Consider the following 24,655-nt stretch of genomic DNA (forward strand, 5'->3'; position numbering starts at 1 on the left):
ACTCGCATCTTGATACAGAGTGATAAAGATTGTCGCCGGCGACATCCAAGGCCGGCGTGTGTGTTGTGCCTTTTCCGTTGCTTGCTCAACATATATCTACTCCTCCGCGTGATAGCTTTTTGATTTCGCCTTCCTCTGACGGGAATTGAAATTGATTATCCCGACGACGACGCGAATATAAAAACTCCTTTGAGCTGCTGCACGCGTGCGATTAGCGCAAAGAATGAAAAACGATATTCCGTGCGAGTTGTGATTGAAAGAAAATGTGTCGCCTTGGTAACTGCAGACGATTGTGAGGTGATTCGTTTGTGGGTTCTGTTTCACAAAATGCAAATATTGATTGTGGAGTTTTCCCTTTGCATAGTGCCTAATGACCCTCGTGGAAAATTTCCTGAAATATACTTCTTCCACTTTTCGATCAGAACAGAGAGCAAGTTGCTTTTTCTGGGGTGAGCAAATGGTACACCTCTGAATGCCCACGCATTCTGTGTATGTGCAACTCTAGATCTCGCAGCCTGGATGAGCGATTGCGTTACAAAACTGCGTTTCGAAGAATCCCCTTAGCTCAAGTCATTCTCTTCTTGGCGAAATCCAACACCGCACCCCAAATAATGCCGAGACCAAATTGCTCACCGTTGTCGCAAGTAAAACACATTATTTTGAAATTCAAAACTTAACTTGATGTTGTTTGCAGGAATTTTTTAATGTTTTGGGGAAATTATTACAATAAATAATAATATTAATCCAAAAAAGGAAGACTCCCCTGACATTCGTAATTCAAAAAAGAAAAAAATAATAGATTGGTTTCTATTTTAATAATTATTAATAATAATGCTCTCTTCATCTAAAAAAAATTTATTTAAAAATATTTTTTATTTCCAAGCAGTCTATTAGCTAGAAAAAATGTAAAATTTGATGTTTTGTCAAAATTCAAAGATAAATGGAGCCCCAGATATCACGGAAATAATTTTTTTTTATTTTTGATTAAATTCAATCAAAGAAATATCTTTATAACAATAATAAAAATATAAAAAATCAGGTTTTTCAATAAATTGATATATTTTAGATTAAGTAAAAACAAAAAATTATTCTCATCCTTTGCAGAACCAAAATAGGACAAAATCAAATATTATCCATGTGAAGATCAGTAAAGATGATTATTGAATTTATATATTTAAAAATGTGGAATTGCACTCCTTTTTCATTCGCAATTCATACTTTTGAAGGTGAGAGTGAAAAGCGATTCATCTCGTTTTACATGTAGCTGCAAAGTTCCACTTTTAGCAGGCGTGTTGCATTGCAGTTGCAGCAACCTCTCTTGTATGAAAGTGCATTAGGCTTTTGCAGCTGCACTTTGATTGACTTGCGTGAAGCGCAAAGACTCGACTTGACAAGCTCGCCCTTTTTGAATGCACAGACGGAACGTGTCAATGGAATTCATGGCAAGGTGAATTTTCTCTCTTACTCTCATCTGCCAGATGTTTTATACACCCCGTGACACATTTCACATTTCGACGACGAACCTTTGAATAAAACATGTGCCGACCTCACGGCCGTGGAAATTTGTATATAGGGAAATAAGGAGGACGCGCGCGGAATCATTCGTTTCTGCGCGTCTCAAAACGAAATTCACACAGCGTGAATGCCAATTTCCAGCTGCGTGGCCTGGTTTCAAATCGCAAGTAGTTAAGGCGTATTTGATTCAAAGTATACATTTTGCAGAGCTTCTTAAGTTGGAAAGTAATAACAATTATGAGTTCCAAGAATATGGGAAACAAATAAAATTAATTATTAAAAAGTTTCAAAACTCATATGAAGCGAAGCGGCCGTGGATATTGATTGCAGAGAACTGATGTGTCGTGCTAAGCCTCGTCGTTGTTTGCTCGTAATTAAAATAGTCCTCTTTCATTTTCACAGAGCGGATTGATGGGTTTTGGTGATCCAAATGGAAATGGGAAAATGATGTCGCACCGCCTAATGGTTTGACGCTGTCCTTCAACGTATGGTGGACTTTATCATTTGACTCACGGTGCATGGTTACAGTTTATCAAATAAACCGAGTTTGAATAATGCGAATGTAAATTTGTTTTTAAACTAAAAGAATAAAAAATATGTATTGACTGATTTATACAAAAAAAAGTATAAATTTTGCATTTAAAAGATGAACGCAGAATTGTTGCAAATTTTATTAATTTTTATTAATATAATATTTACAAGATATTAATTAAGTATTGAAGGCAGGTTCAGCGCGTGCTTAGTCGGATCTCTTTCTTTTTTTCTCGTCGTCCTCTTCGTAAGCCGAGTTAGTGTGAGCGAAAATCACTGATCGCTTTCTCTTGTCCGCAACGTTTTCCTCGCTCTGCCAGATGCCGTACGCGAAATAAATTACAAAACCTGACAAAGAGTACCACAAATGAGTTTCAAAAAGGATGCAGCGAAAAGTTTTTTATTTCATTTCATTACCGACGAGCATCCACACGGCGAATCTGATCCACGTCGCTTCGTCGAGCATCAACATGAGGTAGATGTTGATGAAAATGCTCAAAGCGGGAATCACTGGCACCAGTGGGACCTGCAAAGTAATTTTTTTTTGATAAATTGCTTTATCAAATCTTATTATTGGTTATACTTACTCTGAAAAATAACTTTGCGTTGGATGACGGCTGCAGGCCAATAACCAAGACATTGAGGATGAAAAGGGCGCCGGTTATGGACAAGAGAAGAATAGCCCACCACTCTCCATTCACAAAAATTTCAATCTCAGCAAACTTAATGACGCTGCCACATGCAATCACAATTACCACTGTAATGTAAATAAAAACGATATATAATATTTTATAGACATAGAACAATAATATAATAATACAAAATAATAAGATTTTTTTAAGATTTGAGGAGAATAAACAATAAAAATAATTGATTTGAAATATTCTAATTTTTATAGCGGACAACACCGATACATTTCTTTAGTGATGGTAGTTTAAAAATTTAACATTAAAACAATATAATGCGAGTCTCTCCTTGTAGAACCAAAGGCTTTTTTTGTAGGCCAGCTTTTGAAGGCAGTAAATTCTGACTTCATTATATTCGCATAAACAAAAATATTGACTCTGATATTTAAAAGCTATTGGCGAGAAAAGGCAAAATAATGCTTTCAACCCTAAAGATGCAAATTTTTTTATTGCAGTTTTAAACAACTATTTTCTGGATGAATTCCGATTTTCTCGGCCTATTTCCTAATTTTCGGATGAATTCCTTACGGAGAGGAAAGGCGGTCCACCTTTTGAAAGTTTTCAATAATAACTTGTTTCATTTTTACAATCAGGAACAACAAATTTACCAGTGGTGCGTCTTTAATAATGTTGCAACTTGCAACAAGTGTAATTAGAGAAAGTCCGTTTTTAATTGCACGCGGGGTTTACTGGGAAAGGATGCCAGTTTACTAAAGCGCGCTGATGAATGAATGCAATTGGAAAAGTACTCACACAAGGTCACGACGCCCCAAGTGACTATGTTGGCTGACAACGTGGAAGGTGACTTAATCCTCTTGAGATTGAACAGCTGGGTGAAAAATCCGATGTGACTGAACTTGGTGCTCATTTCGATTTCCTCGCCGTCGGGCTGGTAGCGCAAAAGGAGGACGCACGCGGCCACGATCGAGTACGCCAGCAAAGTACCAATGCTCATCATGTCCACCAACTGCTTTAAGTCGAAAACGGCGGCCAAAAATCCTGTTTGAAACGAAATATTCAGATGATTTAAATTATTTCTAAAAAGCTTTCAACAACACTGAAGTTGAAATGTAAAACTGCGAGGGAGATATGGTTTTCTCTGAAAATACTTTTTGTTCTTTAGTACAAAAAATTATTATTTAATTTATATTTATGTCGACTTGAGTATTTTGCATCTTTATATTTTTATCACTTACGCTAACATTTCAAAATCAGTACGTCTCTAAATTAAAATTAGAAAAACTGTGACATCGAGAATAAATAATTAAATAATTTTACCTGTCAAAAGTCCAGCCAATATAGTTCCCAATAGAGGTGTTTGGAATCGAGGATGGATCTTTCCAAGGAAGCGGAAAATGATTCCATCGTTGGCCATGGCGTAGATGACGCGAGGAAGGGGCAACATAGCTCCCATCAAACTGTATAAATAGAATGAGGTAAAAGAATCGTAAATTAGTACAGTAAAAATCACAGTAAATCCCGGTAAATCCTGTGGAAAACACCCACCTTGCGCAAAGACCGAAAATAGCGCCAATGCTGACGATCCACGCAGCAACGTCCCAACCAATCTCGAAAAACACATAAGGTAAAGGTGCATCAGGGTCCTGAAAGTTTTACTTTGCAGCCTCCGCCTTAATTTAAATTATTTTAACCAACCTGCGCGTAGTACGGCCACATGAGTGTAAGTACCGTTGAAACTCCAATATAGGCAAATGCGATAATCGCAAGGGAAATCACGATGGCAATTGGAATGGCTTTTTGGGGATTTTTCGCTTCCTCGCCTGATGAAATTGAATAGATTAAAATTCATTTTGAAGAAAATTTTCATATAAATTTTTTTATTAAAATTTCTAACTATTATTTTTGATAAAATTGTTGATATTTTAAATTTTAATCAACTGTTATAAATCACATATTTTGACTAGTTGAAAGTTGAAAAAATATGTAGCTTGACTTTGACTACAATTAGAGCGCCTTAATAGCGCGGAGTATGCAACCGGTCGGGCACGGCAGTGGCACCGGTTGCATTTCATACGATCGCGTTCAGCTGCACTTGCACCTCCCGGATCAACCACGCGTGTTTAAAATTAACGTGAGAACAAACGAACCTGTTGTAGCGACACAATCGAATCCGACAAAGCCGTAGAAACACGTGGCGGCGCCTTTGATGATGCCATTTATGCCGAACGGTGCGAACCCTCCGGTTCCGGCAGTTGGTTTGTACTCGTCAGGAATATCGTTGACGTCAATGGACCAGTTTTTGATGTCGACTGTTCGTGAAAAATGCATTTGTTTCAATTAGCTGAGCTACTATTTTTCTTTTCACCGACCTTTGAAGAGGCCGCAAATGATGACGTACGCAACCACCGCCAAATTGACGATGGTGAACACATTGTTGAAGTTTGACGACTCTTTCACCCCGAGCGCCAGAGCGACTGCAAATATTTAATGAAGTTGAGATTTGTTCTCAACAGCCTGAAGCGAACAACACAACTTTTAAATGGGCAAATCGGTCTCTTGTTATTTTTTAAACTTAACTCTTATATGGAAATATACAAAATAAACTATTTTATTCTTACTTCCCTTTTTAAAATATAACAAAATTATTTGCAATTCCACAAACACGAAATCTTCCTATTTTCAGTATTTTCCAACCTGAATAATCATGAATTAGTTTCCATAGAGCTATAAAAAGGATTCTAACTAAATATTGTTTTAAGTTAATTTAATTGGATTACATAAGGCTCCAACAAATTGCTTAACACGTATAAAATATTTTAGTAAAAATCTAAGATAAAGAAGAATTCAATGATTATTGAGGTTCACCTCTTCCAGAGAATACAGTGCGTAATTATTATTAGTAATTTTCTTTAATCAAATTTTGACCACATTTTGGAGTACAATACGGATTTGTATTTGTATTTTTTTTTTTTTTTTTTTTTTTTGTTATAAAAACATAATGAAATGTAATAATTTAGGTATAAATTCTGCTTCTTAAAGATTGAGTAGCAAATATATTGCATTCAATTCATAAACAAGGGCAACTTTGCCCCACATGCAAACTCATCCATATTAAAAACAAGAAACAAAAATTAAAAAAAGAGAGAGAAAAGAACATCAATTAATAATAATTGATAATAAGCTGAAATTTGGTAAAATTATAAACAAAATCTATGAATGAGCACATATTTCATGAAAATAAAAATTTGAAAATGATTCACTCACCAGCAAACACAATGGAAAGTGCGAAGGCGAAGAAATCAATGTAGGGCGAGAGAAAATCAACATCTATGGGCAACAAATCCTCAAAGGCCTTAGCCATCGTATTATTAAAGAGGTTGTCCACGTAGCCACTCAGGCCTCGCACGACACTCGCCGACCCTTGAGTAATTAGCATTAGTTTGGGGGCCAAGACGCGCACAGATCAAATTGTCGCTCACCTACGACATATTCCAGCACCAAATTCCAGCCGATGATGAAAGCCACAAACTCGCCGACGCACACATAACTGTACACATAGGCCGATCCAGCCTTTGGAACTCTTGCCCCGAACTCGGCATAACACAGCCCTAGTTGTGATTCAATAATTTATTAAAATTATTCAAATGAACAAAAATATTTTATTAAATAGGCAAATTTTTCCAGATTTTCCAGATTTGCAATTGAATTATCACATGTCGTTGGTTTGTGATGCTTATTTTATAAACTATAAATGTGCAGGAATAAAACCTAAAAAACAATTTATTATTTACAGTGATTTGAATTTAAAGTTGGCAGGATATTGCTTTTTCTTAAACAATAAACAACTCGCAAAACTCATCGAGGAAAAGCCGACTTTTAATTCAAATCACCATGAATCAACCCTCAATCGTGAAATTCTACTACAAAATCAATTATTTCATCTCTCCTGTTCACTTTTTCAAATAATGAAACCCCTTGAACACATTATAAGTACCTGCGTCATCCCATTGTGATTCCCTATCAGATAATCATTTTACTAAGCACAGCATCCTTATCAAACAACTATTACCTTCGCCCAAATTTAATAAGATGTCTGCGAGACCATCACTCAATTCATACCCCAATAGGTGTCAAAAGATGAGAAAGATAAAATCAGAATTGCAAAAGTTTACAAGATTTGCATGGCCTTGAGAAGTTGAGTCGTTGAGTGGGACAATATTTAACATCAAGTCTCAGCATTAGTCAGAAAGTGACGTTACAATATTTTGTGCTGTTTTCCAGAGATAGATGAAAGGGTAAATGAAAAACCACAACACTTGAATGCCACAATCTCTATAAAGGACACTTCAAACAGAATAACAAAAAAATACTTTGTTGGGCCTATTATTTTGCAAGAGTCTCGATTGGCATTGAAATTATTTTGACGCTGCGTCCTGGATTATAATAAGACTTAAGAAGTCTCCTCATTATCGAGGGATTGAATTTAAATTAAGAGCTAATCAGAGATAAATCACAATTATGTCAAATCTTATCTTAATTACAAACTCGTCTAAACGTCACTCAATTGCACTACGCCAAGTACTTACCGGCAAATATAGACGCGATTGCGGCAATTATAAAGGAAACAACAACTGCTGGACCTGCCGTCTCTTTCGAAACCGAACCGGCCAACACGTAAACGCCGACGCCAAGGGTGCTGCCGACGCCGAGAGCCGTCAGGTCCAACGTGGTCAACACCCTGGCCATCTTCGAATTTTCCAGAAGTGCTTGCATGCTCTCAGGCAGATTTTTTCTAAAGACAGAAGCACAGAAAAATAATATTTAATGTTGAAAGTAAATAAAGAAAACCTCTTCTTGGTTCTTAGCGTAAGCTAATTTTCATTCCATTTTACTTTGGTAAAAGTGAGACTCAGACTCAGAGCATTATTACAATAAACAATTATGCATTATATAACGAAATAAATAATTTTTATGTAAATGATGACTAAAATAATTCCAGATAACTGTAAATTTCAATAATCAATTGCCATGCTATATTATAAAAAATTTTAATATATAAAATCAAATAATTAATTTAAATGAGGTCAAAAAAGACTTTGGAGTTTCATTGCAAGCTGTGCCTAATTTTTGTCAATAAAACTAAATTACCCCACGGAAATAAGTTATTTAAATAAGTTGAGATTACCTGCGCGTGAGAGCATGATAGAATCGTTTTAGTACTGCCATGGTCGTTGAAGGATCAGCAATGAGAACCAAAGCTAGATTTGAGGGAAAAGGGTTTCTTATCAGTCGCTCTCAGTGATAATACGCGTGCAGCTTCATTATTACTGTGTACCTTGATGTTCAGACCACGCTAGAATTATTTTCCTTCTTTCCAAGAGTGTGTTGTCAAATGTGATGCACACGGCACCGCGTACATAATTATACAAATTATCTTCAAGATCTGGCATTGCTCTACAATCTTAATTTACGAATATACAAGATAATGAAGGTAGATAGTTTTATACAGCAATTGTCAAATACTTTGGAACGGCTTATTTTTCAACTAAAATATTAGTGAAACATTTGAAGGGGATAGTTTCATTTGATTTGAAATTATCGGCAACCCATCTTTCTGGAGAAAAAATCATTACATTTTTATTTTATTTAAAAAAAAAAATAATAATAATAATAATAAGCGTTGTTTTTTGAAGGAGTATATTTCTGTTGAAGTTTTTTAATTAGGTCTGCTGGTGGTGCATTCCGGTGCATTCCAAAGTCGATAAATTGGAATAAGAAAAAGTTTTCAGCAACAAAATTTGTCATTTTTGCCCATCCGCAGTTTTCATGTTATTTTACTAAAAATAATTTTAGTGCGATTTAAATTTTTATGTATAAACATCAGACATCGTACATATAAATATTTATATGATAATATTAATTTTGAAAGAAAATGTTCGTAAAAACTAAAATACTTGGTTTTTGCTTATGTAAATTAAAAAATGAATTACATAAATAAAATAGATTATTAATAATTAACCTTAAAAATAGCAAAATAAATTAATTTCTTAATAATATAATAAAATTTATGATTTAATATTATACATTATGCCATGTGTTGACAGTAAAATACATTTAAATAAGGGAATTATTCTGTACAAGAAATAATATTTTTAAGTTTGTATGTCAAGTAGAGAAGAAAAGTGAAACTCAGAAAAAAAAATTATAATCTTATTTAATCCCATAATTTACAACAGCGCTGCACGCTGCACGTTGTCGACTGGTGTGATTTTGGCTCCTCCCGGCGGCTCCACCTTCCCTCTGTCGTCTTGTTCTTGTACTAAATAATGTCATTTATTTGTTTACGTTTTTCACGCCTGCCAAAAGCCGCAGAAAACTGACTACATACAATAGTTCTGTCCAAAGTACGATTATTGCTCTAAATTTATGTTCAATCTGCAATTTTGATCAAAGAAATCGTTAAGTGAGGAAGTTAGGAAATCACTTTATAAATAGTTTAAAATAAACTATGTCATATCGAGGTAAAATCTGACAAACAATATTATGCACATAATTATATGTAAGTTTTAAATATGTAAGTTTTAAACATAATTTTATGTTACATATTTTTACGTTCCAGGAAATAGAAGAGGTGGTGGAGGAGGAGGCCGACGAAATGACCAAAAATTCCACAGAGACGTGAAGAGTGACCCTGGTGAGGAAGTTGACGAGTCCTCTGAGGTCGTCCAGACTTTCCGACAGTTCGCAAAGGAACTCGATGCAAAGCACGACAAATACGAAAGGCTTGTAAAATTGAGCAGGGACGTCACCATTGAGAGCAAAAGGATCATTTTCTTGATCCACACAATTGGCAGGTATGACCTAGTGTCATTTAAAATCATTTTTTTTTTTTATATTCATTAATTGCTACTTTGCAGTGAGGACAAAAAGGAACAAATTTTGAGTCAAGCGAAAAGTCGCCTCAAACAAGTCGAGGTGAATTTGCTGCAACCCATTGCAAAAGAGCTTGCTGGAGAAGACATTTACCAGTTCATCAGAGCTTTCAGTCCAGGTAAAAAAGTTGAAAATTTCAGCAAGTTTACATAAAAAAAAAAAATGTTAACATAGGAATTCAAGAGTATGTCGAGGCGAAGACATTTTGCTGCTACATGGAATCAAAGTCCATTCCAAGTTGGACTGACATCCAACAGGATTTGACCTACTCGAGTGAGCCCAGCTCAGAGGAAACCCCTGCAGTGGTCGAGACATTGCAGACCCCGATGTTGCCGACGGACTTCATGCTCGGACTGGGCGATCTGACAGGCGAGTTGATGCGGAGGTGCATCAACTGCGTCGGGATGGGACAACTCGACTCCTGCCAGCAGCTCTGCATTTTCCTCAGACTGGTCTACAAGCATTTCCTTGGGACCAACTGCATTGGGTACAAAGAGATGGGCAGGAAAAGCTACACTCTCAGGCAGAGTCTGCTGAAGACGGAGAACGCCTGCTACACCATCCACGTGCGAGGCTCGGAGGTGCCAAAACACCTGCTGGCCCAGGCCATCAGCATGCCGGCAGACAACCCTGACGATGATGAGGGTTTCTATTAAAAATTCCACGTAAAAATTTTGAAAATTTTCATATTGCAAATGAATTTAGTTTTAAATAAAACAATTTGTGAGCAGTGAAATTATTTTGATTAACATTTAATTTCAACTTCTGAAGTTAATCTTAATTTTTGTTCCACTCATCATGAGACTAAAATGATAATCTCTTCCCTCCTCTTTGTAGTCACTTTCCTATTTGCCATCATCATTACCTTTAAATATTTAATAAAATTATTTTAATTGCAGAAAGAAAATATTCACAGCATCAGCCTTTTTCCTGTAGTATGATGTTCATTAACTACCATACAGGCTGAGCAGGACCAGCCAGGTCAGGGTCTCCAGTAAAAAGAATAGTATAGCAGAATCTGATTATAGGAGGTGCTCTGTCACACTCTTTCATAAGTCACATTATTTTTATTTTTCACCAGAGTTCTTGTCTTCTAGGTTAGGACCACAACGCCTTTAACTTAAATATAAATAATTATATCCCTTTAAAGTGTTATTTACCATTTTGTATTTTTTTTTAAACATTTTAACAAAGTTCTGAAAATAATTCACACTAGAATTTAAAGTTAAAAGAACTAAATATGCTGACTTTTTGAATAGTTTAAATTTCATGTGTATAGAAATTTTATTAACATGCGGATTTAAGTCAGTGAAATTCAAGTAAATGCATTTAATTTTAAAATTTTTATTGTACATTATTTTTAATACATTTGATTTAGCACAATGGTGCTGGTAAAGACAGTCCTTGCCTATGCTGGCGATGGTGTGGACGTCAGGTAGCAAGATGAGGAGTTTTACAAACTTGTCCTGAAAGCACACGAGGGTTTTTTTAATCAATAATACAGACAAACAGTAATGGAGAATTTATGAATGTTTGAAAAAAGGTGCTGGAATCGTTTTGCTTTCTGCAGTTAATTTGGCTAAAACAACTAACAAGGACCTTTCACTAATGAATTTTTGCCAATTTCTTTTAACAAAGAGATTTGGAATCTTTTTTTACCAAATTATTATTCTGCTCAAAATTGCACAAACTATAATGCAAACATCGGAGTGTCAAATTTAAAATTAGTTAATATTAAGCTATCATAAAATTCTCTTTAATTTAACTTACATTTAATCAAATAATGCAAAGAAAAAAAATTATGGCGGTTAAATTTATCTACAATTATTTTTCTTTAATATCTAAAAAAGTATGCTATTTTGTAATTTGCTAGTTAATCAAGTCTTGTCAAGGAAAATTTGTAGCATTTTAATTTGACTTATAAGATACAAAAACATCTAGAGAATTTCTGAAACTTATGTTAAAATTTAATTTAATTTAAAACTGTATGGTAGCAAGATTTCAGGTTTTGGAATCATAATAAATCAAACCACCAAAAGAAACAAAATTTTCAACTGGAAAAGCCGGGCGATTTGTCACTCATGTTCAGGAAAACAAAATTTCATACCTTCTTCTACCCGCTTCTACCGAAATTAACCACTGCAAAGGAGGCAAGAAGTAAAAGATAGGGGTCTAGAAATTAATGTGCGTTTCTCAAAAACTTTGCACCGATTCCAGAGGAAAAAAGTTTGACTCACCTCCGGAGAAGTGGAGATGAGGCGCCGGCAGACAGTCCGGCTGGAGCAGGCGCTTCCCCAAGAAACACTGAGTGGAGGCAGCAGCCGCGCCGGCCGCCGAGCCGCCCCCAACGCCGGCCGGCGCATGTGCCCCTGCCACCCCCTGTCCTACCACACGCGCGCTGAACTTCGCTCTCAAAGGTTCCGCTCCAAATTTTACGTTCTTTGTCCTTTGTATTGTGTGCATGTCTCGCTGCATGGCAAGCAACTCATGTATATTAGTTTCTTGGAAACACTGCTGGCGCTTTGATCCATTTAATTAATACGCGCGCAGTCATTGAAAACGGTAAAAAAAAACTTGAACAGAAAGATCTGAAAACGATGTAACACATTGTTTATTAATTGCATGTCTTCCTGATTACATGGAAAAAATCATCTGATTGAGTTTACCATCTAAACTATATTTAAAAAAAATTATAAAGAATTTAAATATCAAAATTAAATACAAATTTTTCAAATAGAAATTGTTGCAAAATATAGTCACATAATATATCAGTGCGTTTTTAGTCGGATCTTTTTCTTTTTTTCTCGTCCTCTTCGTAAGCCGAGTTGGTGTGTGCAAAAATCACTGATCGTTTTCTCTTGTCAGTAGCGTTTTCCTCACTCTGCCAGATGCCGTAAGCGAAATAAATTACAAAACCTGACAAAGAGTACAAATATAATGAATGTCGAAGAGGGGCCAGCGTAAAGATCTAATTTCATTACCGACGAGCATCCACACATCAACATGAGGTAGATGTTAATGAAAATGCTTACAGCGGGAATCACTGGCACCAGTGGGACCTGCGAAGTAATTTTTCATTTGATAAATTTCTATATATTGTTCAAGACATATTATTGGTTTTACTTACTCTGAAAAATAACTTTGCGTTGGATGACGGCTGGAGGCCAATAACCAAGACATTGAGGACGCAAAGCGCGCCGGTTATGGACAAGATTAGAATCGCCCACCATTCTCCATTCACAAACAGTTCAATTTCAGCAAACGTAAGCACACTGCCACAAGCAGTCACGAATACGCCTGAAAAAACACATTTTGTAGAATCGACAGCTCAGACTTTGCATTATGATTTTTCTTGATAGTGATAAACAACAATATTCTAGACATTAATATTGGCTCCTAAAATCAAATAAATGTCTTTGGTGCGGAAAAGTCAAAATTGTTTTCTGAATGATTACAGAATGTGAATATTTCAATACTATACCAATATATCAACTTATTGTATTTCACAATCGGTAATGACAAAAGTCAAACAAATTACCAGAAATTTGTTTTTTAATATTGAATGCAATTGCAATCGTAAAAAAACTCACACAAGGTCATGACACCCCAAGTGACTATGTTGGCTGACAATGTGGAAGGCGACTTAATCCTCTTGAGATTGAACAGCTGGGTGAAAAATCCGATGTGACTGTACTTTGTGCTCATTTCGATTTCCTCACCATCGGGCTGGTAGCGCAAAAGGAGGACGCACGCGGCCACGATCGAGTACGCCAGCAAAGTACCAATGCTCATCATGTCCACCAGCTGCTGCAAGTTGAAAACGGCGGCCAAAATTCCTACTCAAAAATGGCTGATAATATATAAAGAAATAATTTTATTTAAAATTTCACCTTTGAAAATGCTAGAGTCCAATTATTTTAAAACAAGAATTAATTTGAAAGTAATAAAAAATGAAAAATGATGCTAATATATATATATATATATATATATATATATATATATATATATATATATATATATATATATATATATATATATATATATATATATATATATATATATATATATATATATATATATATATATATATATATATATATATATATATATATATATATATATATATATATATATATATATATATATATATATATATATATATATATATATATATATATATATATATATATATATATATATATATATATATATATATATATATATATATATATATATATATATATATATATATATATATATATATATATATATATATATATATATATATATATATATATAAATATTCCACCTGTCAAAAGTCCAGCTAATAATGTTCCCAAAAGTGGTGTTTGGAATCTAGGATGAATTTTTCCAAGAAAGCGGAAAATGATTCCATCGGTTGCCATGGCGTAGATAACGCGAGGCAGGGGCAACAAAGCTCCCATCAAACTGCAAATATAGAATAAAAAAGATGAAAGGATATCTTAAGGAAAACACTAACCTGGCGCAAAGACCGAAAATAGCACCAATGCTGACGATCCAGGCAGCAATGTCCCAACCAACTTCACGAAACACAAAAGGAAGAGGTGCGTCAGGGTCCTGAAAGATTCACTCTGAGACCCCGTCTTTATTAAATTATTCAACCCCACCTGCGCGTAGTATGGCCACATCATCGTAAGCACTGTTGAAACGCCAATGTAAGCAAATGTAATAATTGCCAGGGATACCACGATGGCAATAGGAATGGCTTTTTGGGGATTTTTAGCTTCCTCGCCTATAGATCGAAAGTATATTACAAACCATGCCGAATTTCAAATATATTAATTGATTTTTCTGTAATATTTTTGCTGCAAATTTCAGTAATTTTACTAAAACAGGGCGCCTGAATAGCGTTGGGTATGCAACCGGTCGGGCACGGCAGTGGCGCCGGTTGCATTTCATATGAACGCATTATTTACACCTTCCGTATCAACCAAAATTAACGAACCTGTTGTAGCGACACAATCGAATCCGACAAAGCCGTAGAAACACGTGGCGGCGCCTTTGATGATGCCATTTATGCCGAACGGTGCGAACCCTCCGGTTCCGGCAGTTGGTTTGTACTCGTCAGGAATATCGTTGACGTCAATGGACCAGTTTTTGATGTCGACTGTTCGTGAAAAATGCATTAGTTTCAATTGGCTGAGCTACTATTTTTCTTTTCACCGACCTTTAAAGAGGCCGCAAATGATGACGTACGCAACCACCGCCAAATTGACGATGGTGAACACATTGTTGAAGTTTGACGACTCTTTCACTCCGAGCGCCAGAGCGACTGCAAATATTTAATGAAGATAAAATTTGTATTTAACAGCAGAGGACAAAATTTTTTAATTTGACAGGTCGGCTCGATCTTGGACTTTTATAAAATCTTTATTTTAAATGCTGTTTAAATGTATTATGGGAATGAAAAGAAGAATTAATTTATTCTTCATTGGCAAATAATTAACATCAACAACCATGAAATTCTTAAATTTTTTAACCTTCAAAATCTTTGGAGGAGTTTCCAAGAACAATCTAGAATAAGATATAAAGAGTAAACATTGTTTTTAGATTAACTTAATTGGATTACAACTGTCTTCAATTAACTGATTAAAACTGATAATAAATAAATCCACGATCAAGAACAGCTTATTGAGGCTAATCTCTTTTAAGAAAGTGCAGTGCGTAATTTTTTTTTATCAATTTTAGAACACAATTTGGAGGTTAAATAAACAAAAATATGCTGGAAAGTGGGAAATTCTGGTCAAATGCGAGAACAGAAAAAATTAGAAATTTGTCCGCGATAAAAACTAATTCTAAGTGAAGAATGAAATGAATTTTAAAATTTAACAATTTGCAAACAATTTTTAAAAGATCACATTTTTGTGTGAGTCTATAAAAATTCAGAAACGATTTACTCACCAGCAAACACAATGGAAAGTGCAAAGGCAAAGAAATCAATGTAGGGCGAGAGGAAAGGAACGTCTATGTGAAGCAAATCGTCAAAGGCCTTAGCCATCGTGCTATTGAAGAGGTTGTCCACGTAGCCACTCAGGCCTCGCACGACACTCGCCGACCCTTGAGTAATTAGCATTAGTTTGGGGGCCAAGACGCGCACAGATCAAATTATGGTGTCGCCTAAGGCATTGTCGCTCACCTACGACATATTCCAGCACCAAATTCCAGCCGATGATGAAAGCCACAAACTCGCCGACGCACACATAACTGTACACATAGGCCGATCCAGCCTTTGGAACTCGGGCTCCAAACTCGGCGTAACACAGCCCTGGTTGTAATCAAATTGTTGAATCAATAAAATGAAAAAAAAAAATAATAATAATAATAACACTATGAATGATTAAACAAGCAAATTTTTTAATGCCAAGTTGTTAATTTGTGATGCTAAAATTTTATTTTATTAAATTATAATTCAATTAACAGTGAAAATTTTGATCTCATGGTCACTTCAAACGATACGTTTTTAGATTGCTTCATATAGGGATTTTAGTCATTAAAAAATGAAAAATTTGAATGTTCTGATCTGTATATTTTGAGTATGTTAAGATTGCATGAACCCGGCCAAAATTTTATGATAGAAATATATTCACGGTAATCAATTCCATTAATTGCAATGCATACTCACCGGCAAATATAGACGCGATTGCGGCAATTATAAACGAAATAACAACTGCTGGACCTGCCGTCGTTTTCGACACTGAGCCGGCCAATACGTAAACGCCGACGCCAAGGGTGCTGCCGACGCCGAGAGCCGTCAGGTCCAACGTGGTCAACACCCTGGCCATCTTTGAGTTTTCCAACAGCGCCTGCATGTTTTCAGGCAGATTTTTTCTAAAGAAATAGATATAGAAATCTGTTAGAGACGCTTATTTTGTACAAAATCACTGACAATGAGTAAAATTAATTGATGAGGTGCTTTTAATGGCATATCATTGAATTTATAGTGTTTTATCTTTTTATATTTAGATAACTGCTTTTGTATATTTTCCCTATTCGGTCTTGCTCCCTGTATTGAAAAATTTGCCCTGTGTGAAAATGTTAAACTAACTATTTATAATTTGCAACAATTAATTAACGCGGAAACAATATGAAAAGCAAAATCATTTTTAATACCTGCGCGTGAGTGCATGGTAGAATCTTTTGAGTCCTGTCATCGTTGCCGGTGGATCAACAATTAATGCGAGCCAAAGCTGTAGATTTGGAAAGGAATATGTTTCTTATCAGTCGCTAGCTCTTGTTATTGCTGTAATTACCCGCGCAGCATCATTATTACCTTGATGTTCAGAGAGCGCTTTATGGAATTTATTCTCTTTCTTTCGAAAAGAGCCTGTTGTAAAAATTGATGCACAAGGCACCGCGCGCACAACAAATTATCTCCAAGATCAGGCGAAGCTCTATAAAATGAGAATTTTCTTTTCGTGTGCGATTAATTGCATTAATAATAATTATGATAGCCAAGGAATTAACCTTTAAAATACTAATTTACGCGTTGAGTAAAATATTATTTTAGATCATTCATCAAAGAATGTCAACTTCTCTCCATTTTTAAAGTTTTATTGTTTTAATCAGTTTTAATTTAAGTTTTTTGTCCATAAAAAAAACCACAATACAAATCCCCAAAGAGTAAAATTGACTTATTTTTATGCTGCGTGTTTTATTTAATTTCTAAATTTTCAATTAATTCTTGTAATTCATAACAATTCAAGCTTGGTTTGCTTGGCTTGGTGCATGGACAAACGTACCGCTTGGGTGCCACTATTGTCCCAACGTCAAGCCGATGCCCAACTTCAACCTCGACCAGGTGGGTCTACCAAATTCTAAAGCTTAATAGCGGCATTTGACAGTATTAATGGCAGTTTTAATAATTATTAAAATTTTTGGCTTCAAAATAAAATAGTATTCACTTAATTGTGAAGAAATTTTTTTTGTCGCGCAGTCGCGCCATATCATTGAACCTACGAGAGACAATAGTTTTGGATATTTTCCCCCTATTTAAACTTGAACAAATTTTATTTTTTTTAACAGGCAAATGAATAGGAATTGAAAATAATTATATTTCGAAAATAATCAATAAAAAAAAACTCTAGCTTTTTGTGAATACTCTTATTTTCCAAGTCCTATTTGTAGTATATACTGCTATATACATTTACACATTATTTTTTAAGGATCTTCTATTTCTGTGTGATGAACAATTTTGATAAAAAAAACTATAACCATAAAATTCAATAAAATTAGATTTCTTGAAGATATGCACACATAAAAGTCGTTTAAATAATTTGTCGAAATGTCAAAAACCATGATGTGTAGTTACTCCATCTTTTTTTCTTTTCTTAATTTAGGAATTTTACCTTTAATTTAAATAATTCAAAATTTGCATGAAAGCGAGGTAGACATGCTCTTGCTCTTTTATTTTGCGAGGAGAATATAAATAAGCTTGGCAGGTGGAAACTGTGGAAAGGCTGTTGAAAGTTATGGGCTGCCATGCGACACATGCTGCAGCTTTATTTCGAGAGTTAGGGTGTGTATCGATGATGGCAGAAGAAAAGCAAGTTTTTGTTGATGATGTAAGTTGTGGCTTTGGTGAGTTGTCTTGTCAGTTACCATACAACCAGATCTATCAATAATTGCATTATTTTGTCAAAAGTGGTTTAAGCAAAGTTTCAAGTTTTAGCGCCTAGAGTGTGCAACACGTCACTGGCGACTCCAGCCAATCACAGCGCTCCGTTCCTATCGGCCACCCAAGATTCGTCGAAAGCCAAAAAGTCAAGGATATTGCAACTAGAGGGACACCGCGTTTTAATTCCGCCCTCGGAACACTTGCAAGGTGCAAAAAGCTATATTTTGAAAATCTCCAGGCGGCCGGCATTTATACTGTCGATATTTTCACCGTTTCAACGGATAAAACCGGTAGAAATTTCACAATCACCTTTTAACCTATTGTGACACTTATTAAATCATTTAGTCAAGAGAAATTGCATTTTAAGAAATGAAGATTGAGTGTGTTTTGAATATCAATTTATTTTAAAGTATAATTATTTTGATTATCCCTGTTTCAAAATGTGTAGATTGTGTAGAATATTATCCTGTTCATCGCCTAATATTAACCGGTTGAAAGAATAAAAAACCGGTGATAAAAGTGACTGCGCAATTCGTTATTGTTTTGTTTTAAGCTCACTGCCACGCCCCACATCTCGCCGTCCATTATCCATTATGCTGTCGAAAAACTGAAAGACTACAATTATTTATCTGCTTAAATCATAGGCATCCGCCGTCTGATACTAACAAAGGGCTGACGAATGAATAAAACAGGTATTCAAATATAATTTACGACGCATAATTAACTCGCTGTGGCGTTGATAAACAATTTTTAAACCTCCAAAATGTAATGCATTTTGCCCTCGTAGTTTTTTTAAAATCCTAGCAATTTAATGGCAATTTAATATTTTTTAAGCCGCAGACAAATAAAATTTAGAAAAAATGACATTCAAGTAACATAATATATGTAGATCTCATTGAAATTTTCAATCTAATAGGTGCATCAGATCAACTCTGACCGAGATTCTTCTAAATGCAGACATCATCCATGTAGTGGAGGATAAACTTTTCATGCCTGATCTCCCAGCTGACATTGTAGAAGCTGTGGATGACAAAACAGTAGCCACTTTGAAGTCGACCAGACTTGCTGTCTTGGCTCATCAACAAGGGCTTCAGATCAGTGTGGATTGCCGTAAGTGGAAATAAGAATCATATAAATCAACGTTTTAAATTTTCTTTTATATATTTTGATGCATTCATTAACACTTCTCTAAAGAATGAATGAAAGGGATTCAATGCTGGGAGACACTTGTATTACACTTAATTCCTAATAAATGCAATTTTTTCAGCCAACGAGCAAATGCGAGCCATTTGCTCTAACCACCACTTTCGCCTTGCGACGAGCAGGGGCCAGTACGCAGCGGCTCTGTTGAAGGTACAAATTTTTTTTTTTAGTGTTAAGAAATAACTTCACTTGCATAAAATCGTTAACAAGGGGGTGTCATTAAGTTGGATTATAAACTGGTGGTGCAGGAAAATTTTCTGAGACGTCTGCATTTCATATATAATTCAAGGTTTTATTATTTGTTTTTATATATCGTCTTTTTGCTCAAGGTGTGAGCAAGAAAACAGACATTTGATGTCCCTATTGAGAGCATGGGCAAAGGCTTGGTCAAGTTTGAAGAGGCATTTGTCAACATGTGCAACAACCAGGCAGCTAAATTGGCCTACATGCACCCAAATCATCTACTGCTATTGTCATTTAGGAACATAAAGCACTCCCAACGCCAAGGTATGCTGTTCAAAAATATAGTTCTTAAAACTTATTATTTGATTCCTGAAAAATTTTAGAAGTTGAGCCCATGATCAACAAGCTCAATGAAAAACTTCTTAAGGCAGATCATGTCCGTCTTTTGAGGGATGCAGTGGATTTGCCCGAATTGCCAAAAGAAATCGATGGTGTCATCAGAGACTTCGGCTATGATGAACTCATTCCGATTGACATGGTTGCCTTGGTGCATGTCCTGCAGCTGAAAATCGAGCTGGCCTCATGTGAGTTTTTTAAACCAAATTTTCGAATTTTACCATTGAAATGTATTTTTTCAGGTTGAGATGTTGCTGCTAAATGCAGTGATAAAAAAACTGCAAGGTCCATGCAAAAGCAGTGCAGGTCACAGAGGCTCAATTTCTGTTAAGCCGTCAACTTCCACTCAAAAGGGCAAGTTTCCAGCTGGTTGCAGCACTTCTAAGCTCTCAACTTCCACACAGAAGCGCAAAATGTAAGAATGAATAAATTTAAAAATGAAGTTTAATACATGATTCTTGTCGAATAACTGATCAGTTTTGAAATAATATAATGTATTCCTTAGTTAGACAAGCTGAAGACGATGTCAACAATGATGCTGAAGACGATGTCAACAATGCCCAAGAAAACTATGCCAGAGACGATGACTGTTGAATTCTGAAGATGCCGAAATCAAGCTTTAAGTAAATTTAAAAATTAAATAATTTTACTCAATTATATTGAATTATGTAATGAGAATTAATAGATATCTGAAATAATTATTTTTTTCAATACAGATTAACTATGTTATTTCATTTCTAGAGTTTATTATATAAACATTATCCAATAAATTTTTAAAATTCTAATATTATTCTGATTTTTGTAAAAAAAAATTTATATTGTGATTCTTGAGATTTACTAAAGGAGAAATAAAAGAAAGTAACAAAGGCTTTCTTTGTTTTTATGCAATTTATTTCTACAAGTATTATATCATAGCTTTAATGCCTAAACTCCACTGACACATTTTGCACAGGTGGTTTGCTGTTTATTTTGAGTTGCAGAATTACAACAATTTTCGTAAATATTTCCGTAGTGTCCACGTTGACATAATCGATACAATAAAATCTCTCCCCGCGTTTCTCACCTAATACAGAACGGACGACAAACGATGCTGCCGACTCACACCCCAACGCCAAAATTTTATTATTCCAACAGCAATCGCGCGCACTCACAGCAAGGGTGCGACAGCGCATCATTTGCCCCCGAAATAGATTAACAGTGTTTTTTGTGTATGTGTGAGTGTGTGTTTAATTTGCTTTAAAAAAATAATTGTTCATCATACTGTGTACTCTCCGTTTTCGCGACTTATAGTAGTAGTATAGTTTTCAGCGTTAAGAACAAAATAATTTCCGTAGTTTCCCTCTGTTTTTTTTTTGTTTTGCTTGAAAACTTTCTCAAGTTGAACGTACATATATATTTTTTTTCATATCATATTTACAAGCACAAACGATTCATAATTATTTAATATATATTTTATGTATTTTTACTTCTATGTTCAGAGGTAACAATAAGTCAGCGAGTGTTTTTTTACATCATTTTTGTAAATTTAATTTGTGTGAATTTGTATTGTGTTCAAGTGTGAGGAGAACTGCTGAGAATTGCGGAACAATTTGGCTTTGAGAAGAAACAAATTTCAGCGTCCGCTTAGCCAATCGTGGGGCCCTCTTGATCAGGGCAGGAGTGTGATTTTGTTCCAATTTGGAAACTCCTGTTCCTGGAAGGACCCGTTTTATTATCATTTAATTACTTTGGAAGCCTAATTCGAGGACGGCCGAGTCCTGTTTGATTCCCGATTCGATCCGAGGCCAGTCGGAGTCGCACTGTGAAAAAATTTAGCATATTCCTGCTTCAATCTCAACCTAATCAGGTACTGGAATGACTACTCCACTGGCCTGCTTGAGTTAAATAATTAATTTCATTCTGGGCTGCGGCCGCCAAATCACAGTCTGTTTGCCGGACGCTTCATTCGAGTTCTCAAAACCAACTTTTCTGCAAAGATTCTTGCGACAAGGAGAAGCGGAAATCAACAAATTCAGCTAAATTGGCAGTGAACATTCAAGGATATCAATTATAAATTAACAGCATTGCAAGAGAATTTACAGAGTCGAGACATTTATTTGGACTGTTAAGAACAGAGTTGGTTGAGTAGGCCAATTTGTAAATATTTATGAATATTTTCCTTTAGGAAACGTGTGTTTAAAAATTTTTCTCTTCCGGCTAGACCAAAATATCGAACATTTTTGTTTGATTGGTTAAAATTTCTTTTCATCAACACCAACGATTGTCGTTATGAATTTGTGGGTTTTTGGAAAAGAAAAATTTTTACATTGCAGATTTTTTAATTTACTTAATTAACATCCAATACTCTCCACTAAAGGACATTGAATTTCAATAATTATTCGTGGTTTTTATTTGTTTTTTGTTTACTTCCAAAAAAGTGCACAAGTGTGTATGTGAAAGCATTTCCATTTAAGCTTTTGCAGTAACAATTCATTAATAAGATGAATGTTGTGGGAGGATTAAGCTTTGAAACCACTCAAGAAAAGCACTGAAGAGTAAAAACCACTCCATCCTCGCCAGTGTTACTTTCGTTCAGAGGAGAAACGCATTTAAACCCCTTAATATTTAGTCCTCCCACCGGACCAAGATTTTAAAAATTTTGTTCGTTCATAAAACATAAAGAGAGGCTGATACGCAATATTTTCCACTTTACAAGTTGCAAATGAGGTGGGTTCGGACTTTCAGAGCAAAAATTCTAAAAAAATGAACGGAATGTGTTTGCTGAATTGCTTTTTTTTTGAAAATTCTTTATCATGGAATGTTTGCAACACTGGGCAGAAAATTCTCTCTCACTCGAAGCACGCGCGCGTTATTAAAACTAAAATATTTAAGAAAATGTACAACTTAAAATTAATATTTATATAAATTAATGTACAGCGAAGCAGCAAGGATGTAGTGGTTTGCAGTAGTTTAAACTAAACGTGTGTTAAACAAAAATTATGTATGGGCATTACATTACTGGTACAATAACTTAAGAGCTAGCTTTTTATAAATCGCTACGAATCCACGACGCAATTAAATTAACGCAATTGTATAAAAATGGTTAGTTGTGTATGTGTGTGTGCAAACTGACCCTTGTTTTGTTTCGATATCATTTAAATTTAAAAACTAGCAACTTTCTCTCGTCGATTGGTATTGTTTTCGACAAAAAAAATGGGAGCCTCAACGATTCTCCTTTCCTGTTAAAAGTGGTCTCCAAAGTAGGCGGTCGGATATCTAAAAATTATCACCAGCCACTTTGTGAGTTTTTCCAGGGTAGTAAAAAAAAATTGAAAAAAAAACTTGGTTGGATCTTTTCCTCCAGGAATCCAAGCAAAAAATTAATGAATAATTCAGGCGCCTACTTCGAAGACCGGCCCAACACACAAATTGACTTTGCCTCATATTAAAAAAAAGTGTGAATACTTCTTGCAGCATGGATCGAAACCTCCATTGACTCTGACAAGGATTAATCAATTTATCAAAAGGCAAGTCTCACTGAGATTCTCCATTTTCTTTTCCTCTGATCGCAAATCACTTGCCTCGTTGAAAAATAAAATTTCTCCACCACCATAGTAGCAGTAAGAATAATTAAATTTAAAATCACTATAATTCTCATCATCTGCTCCCTGATTTGTAAAATTGCACATCTTCTCGCTCGAATAATACAAGCAGTACCGAAAACGCAGCCCCGCAAAAGAGCCGTATTTTTTCTTCAAGAATCACGGTAACTCTCTTTCTGTTTACTACACTTCTGATCCTTAGCTTTTGATGCAGCCGGCATCAAAATTGTTTTGTAATTATTCAACCGCACAACATTGTTTAAAAATACTAATTTCTTACACCTTAGGCAAATAAAAGCTGCATCTCATAAACTAAATAGTACAAACGACAAAAATATAGAACTCTTCGCATCAATAGAAACTATGGTAATCTTTGTAACAATTTAAAAAGAGTCACAATCATCTTGTAATGTGTATGTGTGTGTATGTGATTTCTTAGCCGCAGTTAGTGATGCCAACTAATTAACAAATCAGCTATAGAAGTTCGTTTCACCGAAACATTGTGCTTCCGAAGAAAGAAGACGAGGCCTTTCTCATAGAAGTTGAAAATAAAACAGACTCAGTTTGTGTTCATCTGTGATGCAAGTGGACGGCGAGTCTATCTCTTTGCACAAACAACACTGTGACCAACTGAGGAGGAGGGTTATTTGCGCTTGGCGTGCAGCATCTCCATGAGAAGAGTCTGAGTTGGCGCACCCCCGGTGCAGTGCTTCTGGTACAGGTGGTCCTCGCCCCGGCTGGCGATGGCGTGGACTTCAGGTAGCAGGTTGAGGAGTTTTACGAACTTGTCCTGAAAGCAAACATTTCACCTCATCAGGGTCAATAGAACATGGTTTGTTAATCGGAGAGGCGTCGACTTGGTTGTGGAGCATTTTTTACTTTGTCCGACAAAAGGTGCAAAAATCGTTTCGCTTTCTTAAAGTTAATTTTTGTTAAAACGACTTTGGACCTTTCCTCAGACGCATTTTGGCCAATTGGTTTCAATTCTAAATGCTATACTTCTATCAATC

The 24,655-nt window shown here is 35.4% G+C and overlaps 5 protein-coding genes and 1 long non-coding RNA gene across 11 annotated transcripts in view; 3 read left to right on the top strand and 3 right to left on the bottom strand.

The window, feature by feature from the left end:
- Nucleotides 1–40: 40 nt before the first annotated feature.
- Nucleotides 41–2,160, top strand: LOC132197617 (uncharacterized). The gene is made up of 3 exons (XR_009441876.1): nucleotides 41–644; nucleotides 1,105–1,447; nucleotides 1,918–2,160. It is a non-coding gene; the product is annotated as an uncharacterized LOC132197617 (long non-coding RNA).
- On the bottom strand, nucleotides 2,158–8,109 carry LOC132197614 (high affinity cationic amino acid transporter 1-like). 2 transcript variants are annotated; one of them, XM_059620999.1, is made up of 14 exons: nucleotides 8,029–8,109; nucleotides 7,879–7,951; nucleotides 7,280–7,485; nucleotides 6,173–6,301; nucleotides 5,958–6,113; nucleotides 5,063–5,167; nucleotides 4,841–5,002; nucleotides 4,389–4,513; nucleotides 4,239–4,336; nucleotides 4,011–4,150; nucleotides 3,486–3,731; nucleotides 2,634–2,803; nucleotides 2,464–2,572; nucleotides 2,158–2,394 (listed from the first exon to the last, which is right to left on the bottom strand). In XM_059620999.1, exons 2-14 carry the CDS (start codon nucleotides 7,917–7,919, stop codon nucleotides 2,255–2,257), a joined length of 1,827 nt encoding a protein of 608 aa, XP_059476982.1. In that variant the 5' UTR covers nucleotides 7,920–7,951; nucleotides 8,029–8,109; the 3' UTR covers nucleotides 2,158–2,254. The 2 variants fall into 2 exon arrangements, with proteins under 2 accessions (XP_059476982.1, XP_059476983.1); XM_059621000.1 differs by having other exon boundaries at nucleotides 2,159–2,394; nucleotides 8,022–8,089.
- A 921-nt stretch (nucleotides 8,110–9,030) lies between these two features.
- LOC132198112 (translin-associated protein X) lies at nucleotides 9,031–10,379 on the top strand. Its single transcript, XM_059621906.1, has 4 exons — nucleotides 9,031–9,214; nucleotides 9,313–9,547; nucleotides 9,611–9,744; nucleotides 9,801–10,379. The coding sequence occupies exons 1-4, from the start codon at nucleotides 9,202–9,204 to the stop codon at nucleotides 10,280–10,282; spliced, it is 864 nt and encodes a 287-aa protein (XP_059477889.1). The 5' UTR covers nucleotides 9,031–9,201; the 3' UTR covers nucleotides 10,283–10,379.
- A 1,840-nt stretch (nucleotides 10,380–12,219) lies between these two features.
- Nucleotides 12,220–16,945, bottom strand: LOC132198111 (cationic amino acid transporter 3-like). The gene is made up of 14 exons (XM_059621905.1): nucleotides 16,939–16,945; nucleotides 16,779–16,855; nucleotides 16,291–16,496; nucleotides 15,805–15,933; nucleotides 15,570–15,725; nucleotides 14,836–14,940; nucleotides 14,614–14,775; nucleotides 14,276–14,400; nucleotides 14,128–14,225; nucleotides 13,936–14,075; nucleotides 13,217–13,462; nucleotides 12,754–12,923; nucleotides 12,608–12,685; nucleotides 12,220–12,542 (listed from the first exon to the last, which is right to left on the bottom strand). The coding sequence occupies exons 2-14, from the start codon at nucleotides 16,817–16,819 to the stop codon at nucleotides 12,534–12,536; spliced, it is 1,665 nt and encodes a 554-aa protein (XP_059477888.1). The 5' UTR covers nucleotides 16,820–16,855; nucleotides 16,939–16,945; the 3' UTR covers nucleotides 12,220–12,533.
- A 1,890-nt stretch (nucleotides 16,946–18,835) lies between these two features.
- Nucleotides 18,836–20,933, top strand: LOC132198113 (uncharacterized). 2 transcript variants are annotated; one of them, XM_059621907.1, is made up of 7 exons: nucleotides 18,836–18,974; nucleotides 19,199–19,392; nucleotides 19,550–19,635; nucleotides 19,815–19,992; nucleotides 20,052–20,252; nucleotides 20,307–20,479; nucleotides 20,570–20,933. In XM_059621907.1, the coding sequence occupies exons 4-6, from the start codon at nucleotides 19,857–19,859 to the stop codon at nucleotides 20,309–20,311; spliced, it is 342 nt and encodes a 113-aa protein (XP_059477890.1). In that variant the 5' UTR covers nucleotides 18,836–18,974; nucleotides 19,199–19,392; nucleotides 19,550–19,635; nucleotides 19,815–19,856; the 3' UTR covers nucleotides 20,312–20,479; nucleotides 20,570–20,933. The 2 variants fall into 2 exon arrangements, with proteins under 2 accessions (XP_059477890.1, XP_059477891.1); XM_059621908.1 differs by having other exon boundaries at nucleotides 20,574–20,933.
- LOC132198110 (nuclear hormone receptor FTZ-F1) overlaps nucleotides 20,929–24,655 on the bottom strand; it is a 63,547-nt gene continuing 59,820 nt past the window's right edge. For all 4 annotated transcript variants that reach the window (XM_059621902.1, XM_059621903.1, XM_059621901.1 and 1 more), the window contains one exon: nucleotides 20,929–24,435. In XM_059621902.1, the coding sequence (XP_059477885.1) occupies nucleotides 24,289–24,435 (147 nt within the window). In that variant the 3' untranslated portion in view covers nucleotides 20,929–24,288. The remainder of the gene's footprint in view (nucleotides 24,436–24,655) is intronic.

The sequence above is a fragment of the Neocloeon triangulifer genome, unplaced genomic scaffold (assembly GCF_031216515.1).
Source record: "Neocloeon triangulifer isolate White Clay Creek 2 clone unplaced genomic scaffold, ASM3121651v1 ptg000012l, whole genome shotgun sequence".
In the NCBI taxonomy this organism is placed as follows: Eukaryota; Metazoa; Arthropoda; class Insecta; order Ephemeroptera; family Baetidae; genus Neocloeon; species Neocloeon triangulifer.

Excerpts from the sequence above, each read along its gene's own strand:
- LOC132197614 (XM_059620999.1), bottom strand. The coding sequence starts at position 7,919 with ATGGCAGTACTAAAACGATTCTATCATGCTCTCACGCGCAG. Across the intron at positions 6,302-7,279 it reads AATCGCGTCTATATTTGCCG|GGCTGTGTTATGCCGAGTTC; the intron begins GTAAGTACTTGG and ends AATCACAACTAG. Across the intron at positions 2,573-2,633 it reads ACGCAAAGTTATTTTTCAGA|GTCCCACTGGTGCCAGTGAT; the intron begins GTAAGTATAACC and ends ATTACTTTGCAG.
- LOC132198112 (XM_059621906.1), top strand. Across the intron at positions 9,548-9,610 it reads TTGATCCACACAATTGGCAG|TGAGGACAAAAAGGAACAAA; the intron begins GTATGACCTAGT and ends GCTACTTTGCAG. Across the intron at positions 9,745-9,800 it reads CATCAGAGCTTTCAGTCCAG|GAATTCAAGAGTATGTCGAG; the intron begins GTAAAAAAGTTG and ends ATGTTAACATAG.
- LOC132198111 (XM_059621905.1), bottom strand. The coding sequence starts at position 16,819 with ATGACAGGACTCAAAAGATTCTACCATGCACTCACGCGCAG. Across the intron at positions 14,941-15,569 it reads ACTTTCCATTGTGTTTGCTG|TCGCTCTGGCGCTCGGAGTG; the intron begins GTGAGTAAATCG and ends AAATATTTGCAG. Across the intron at positions 12,924-13,216 it reads TTGGGGTGTCATGACCTTGT|GCGTATTCGTGACTGCTTGT; the intron begins GTGAGTTTTTTT and ends GTGTTTTTTCAG.
- LOC132198113 (XM_059621907.1), top strand. The coding sequence starts at position 19,857 with ATGGGCAAAGGCTTGGTCAAGTTTGAAGAGGCATTTGTCAACATGTGC. Across the intron at positions 19,993-20,051 it reads AAAGCACTCCCAACGCCAAG|AAGTTGAGCCCATGATCAAC; the intron begins GTATGCTGTTCA and ends GAAAAATTTTAG.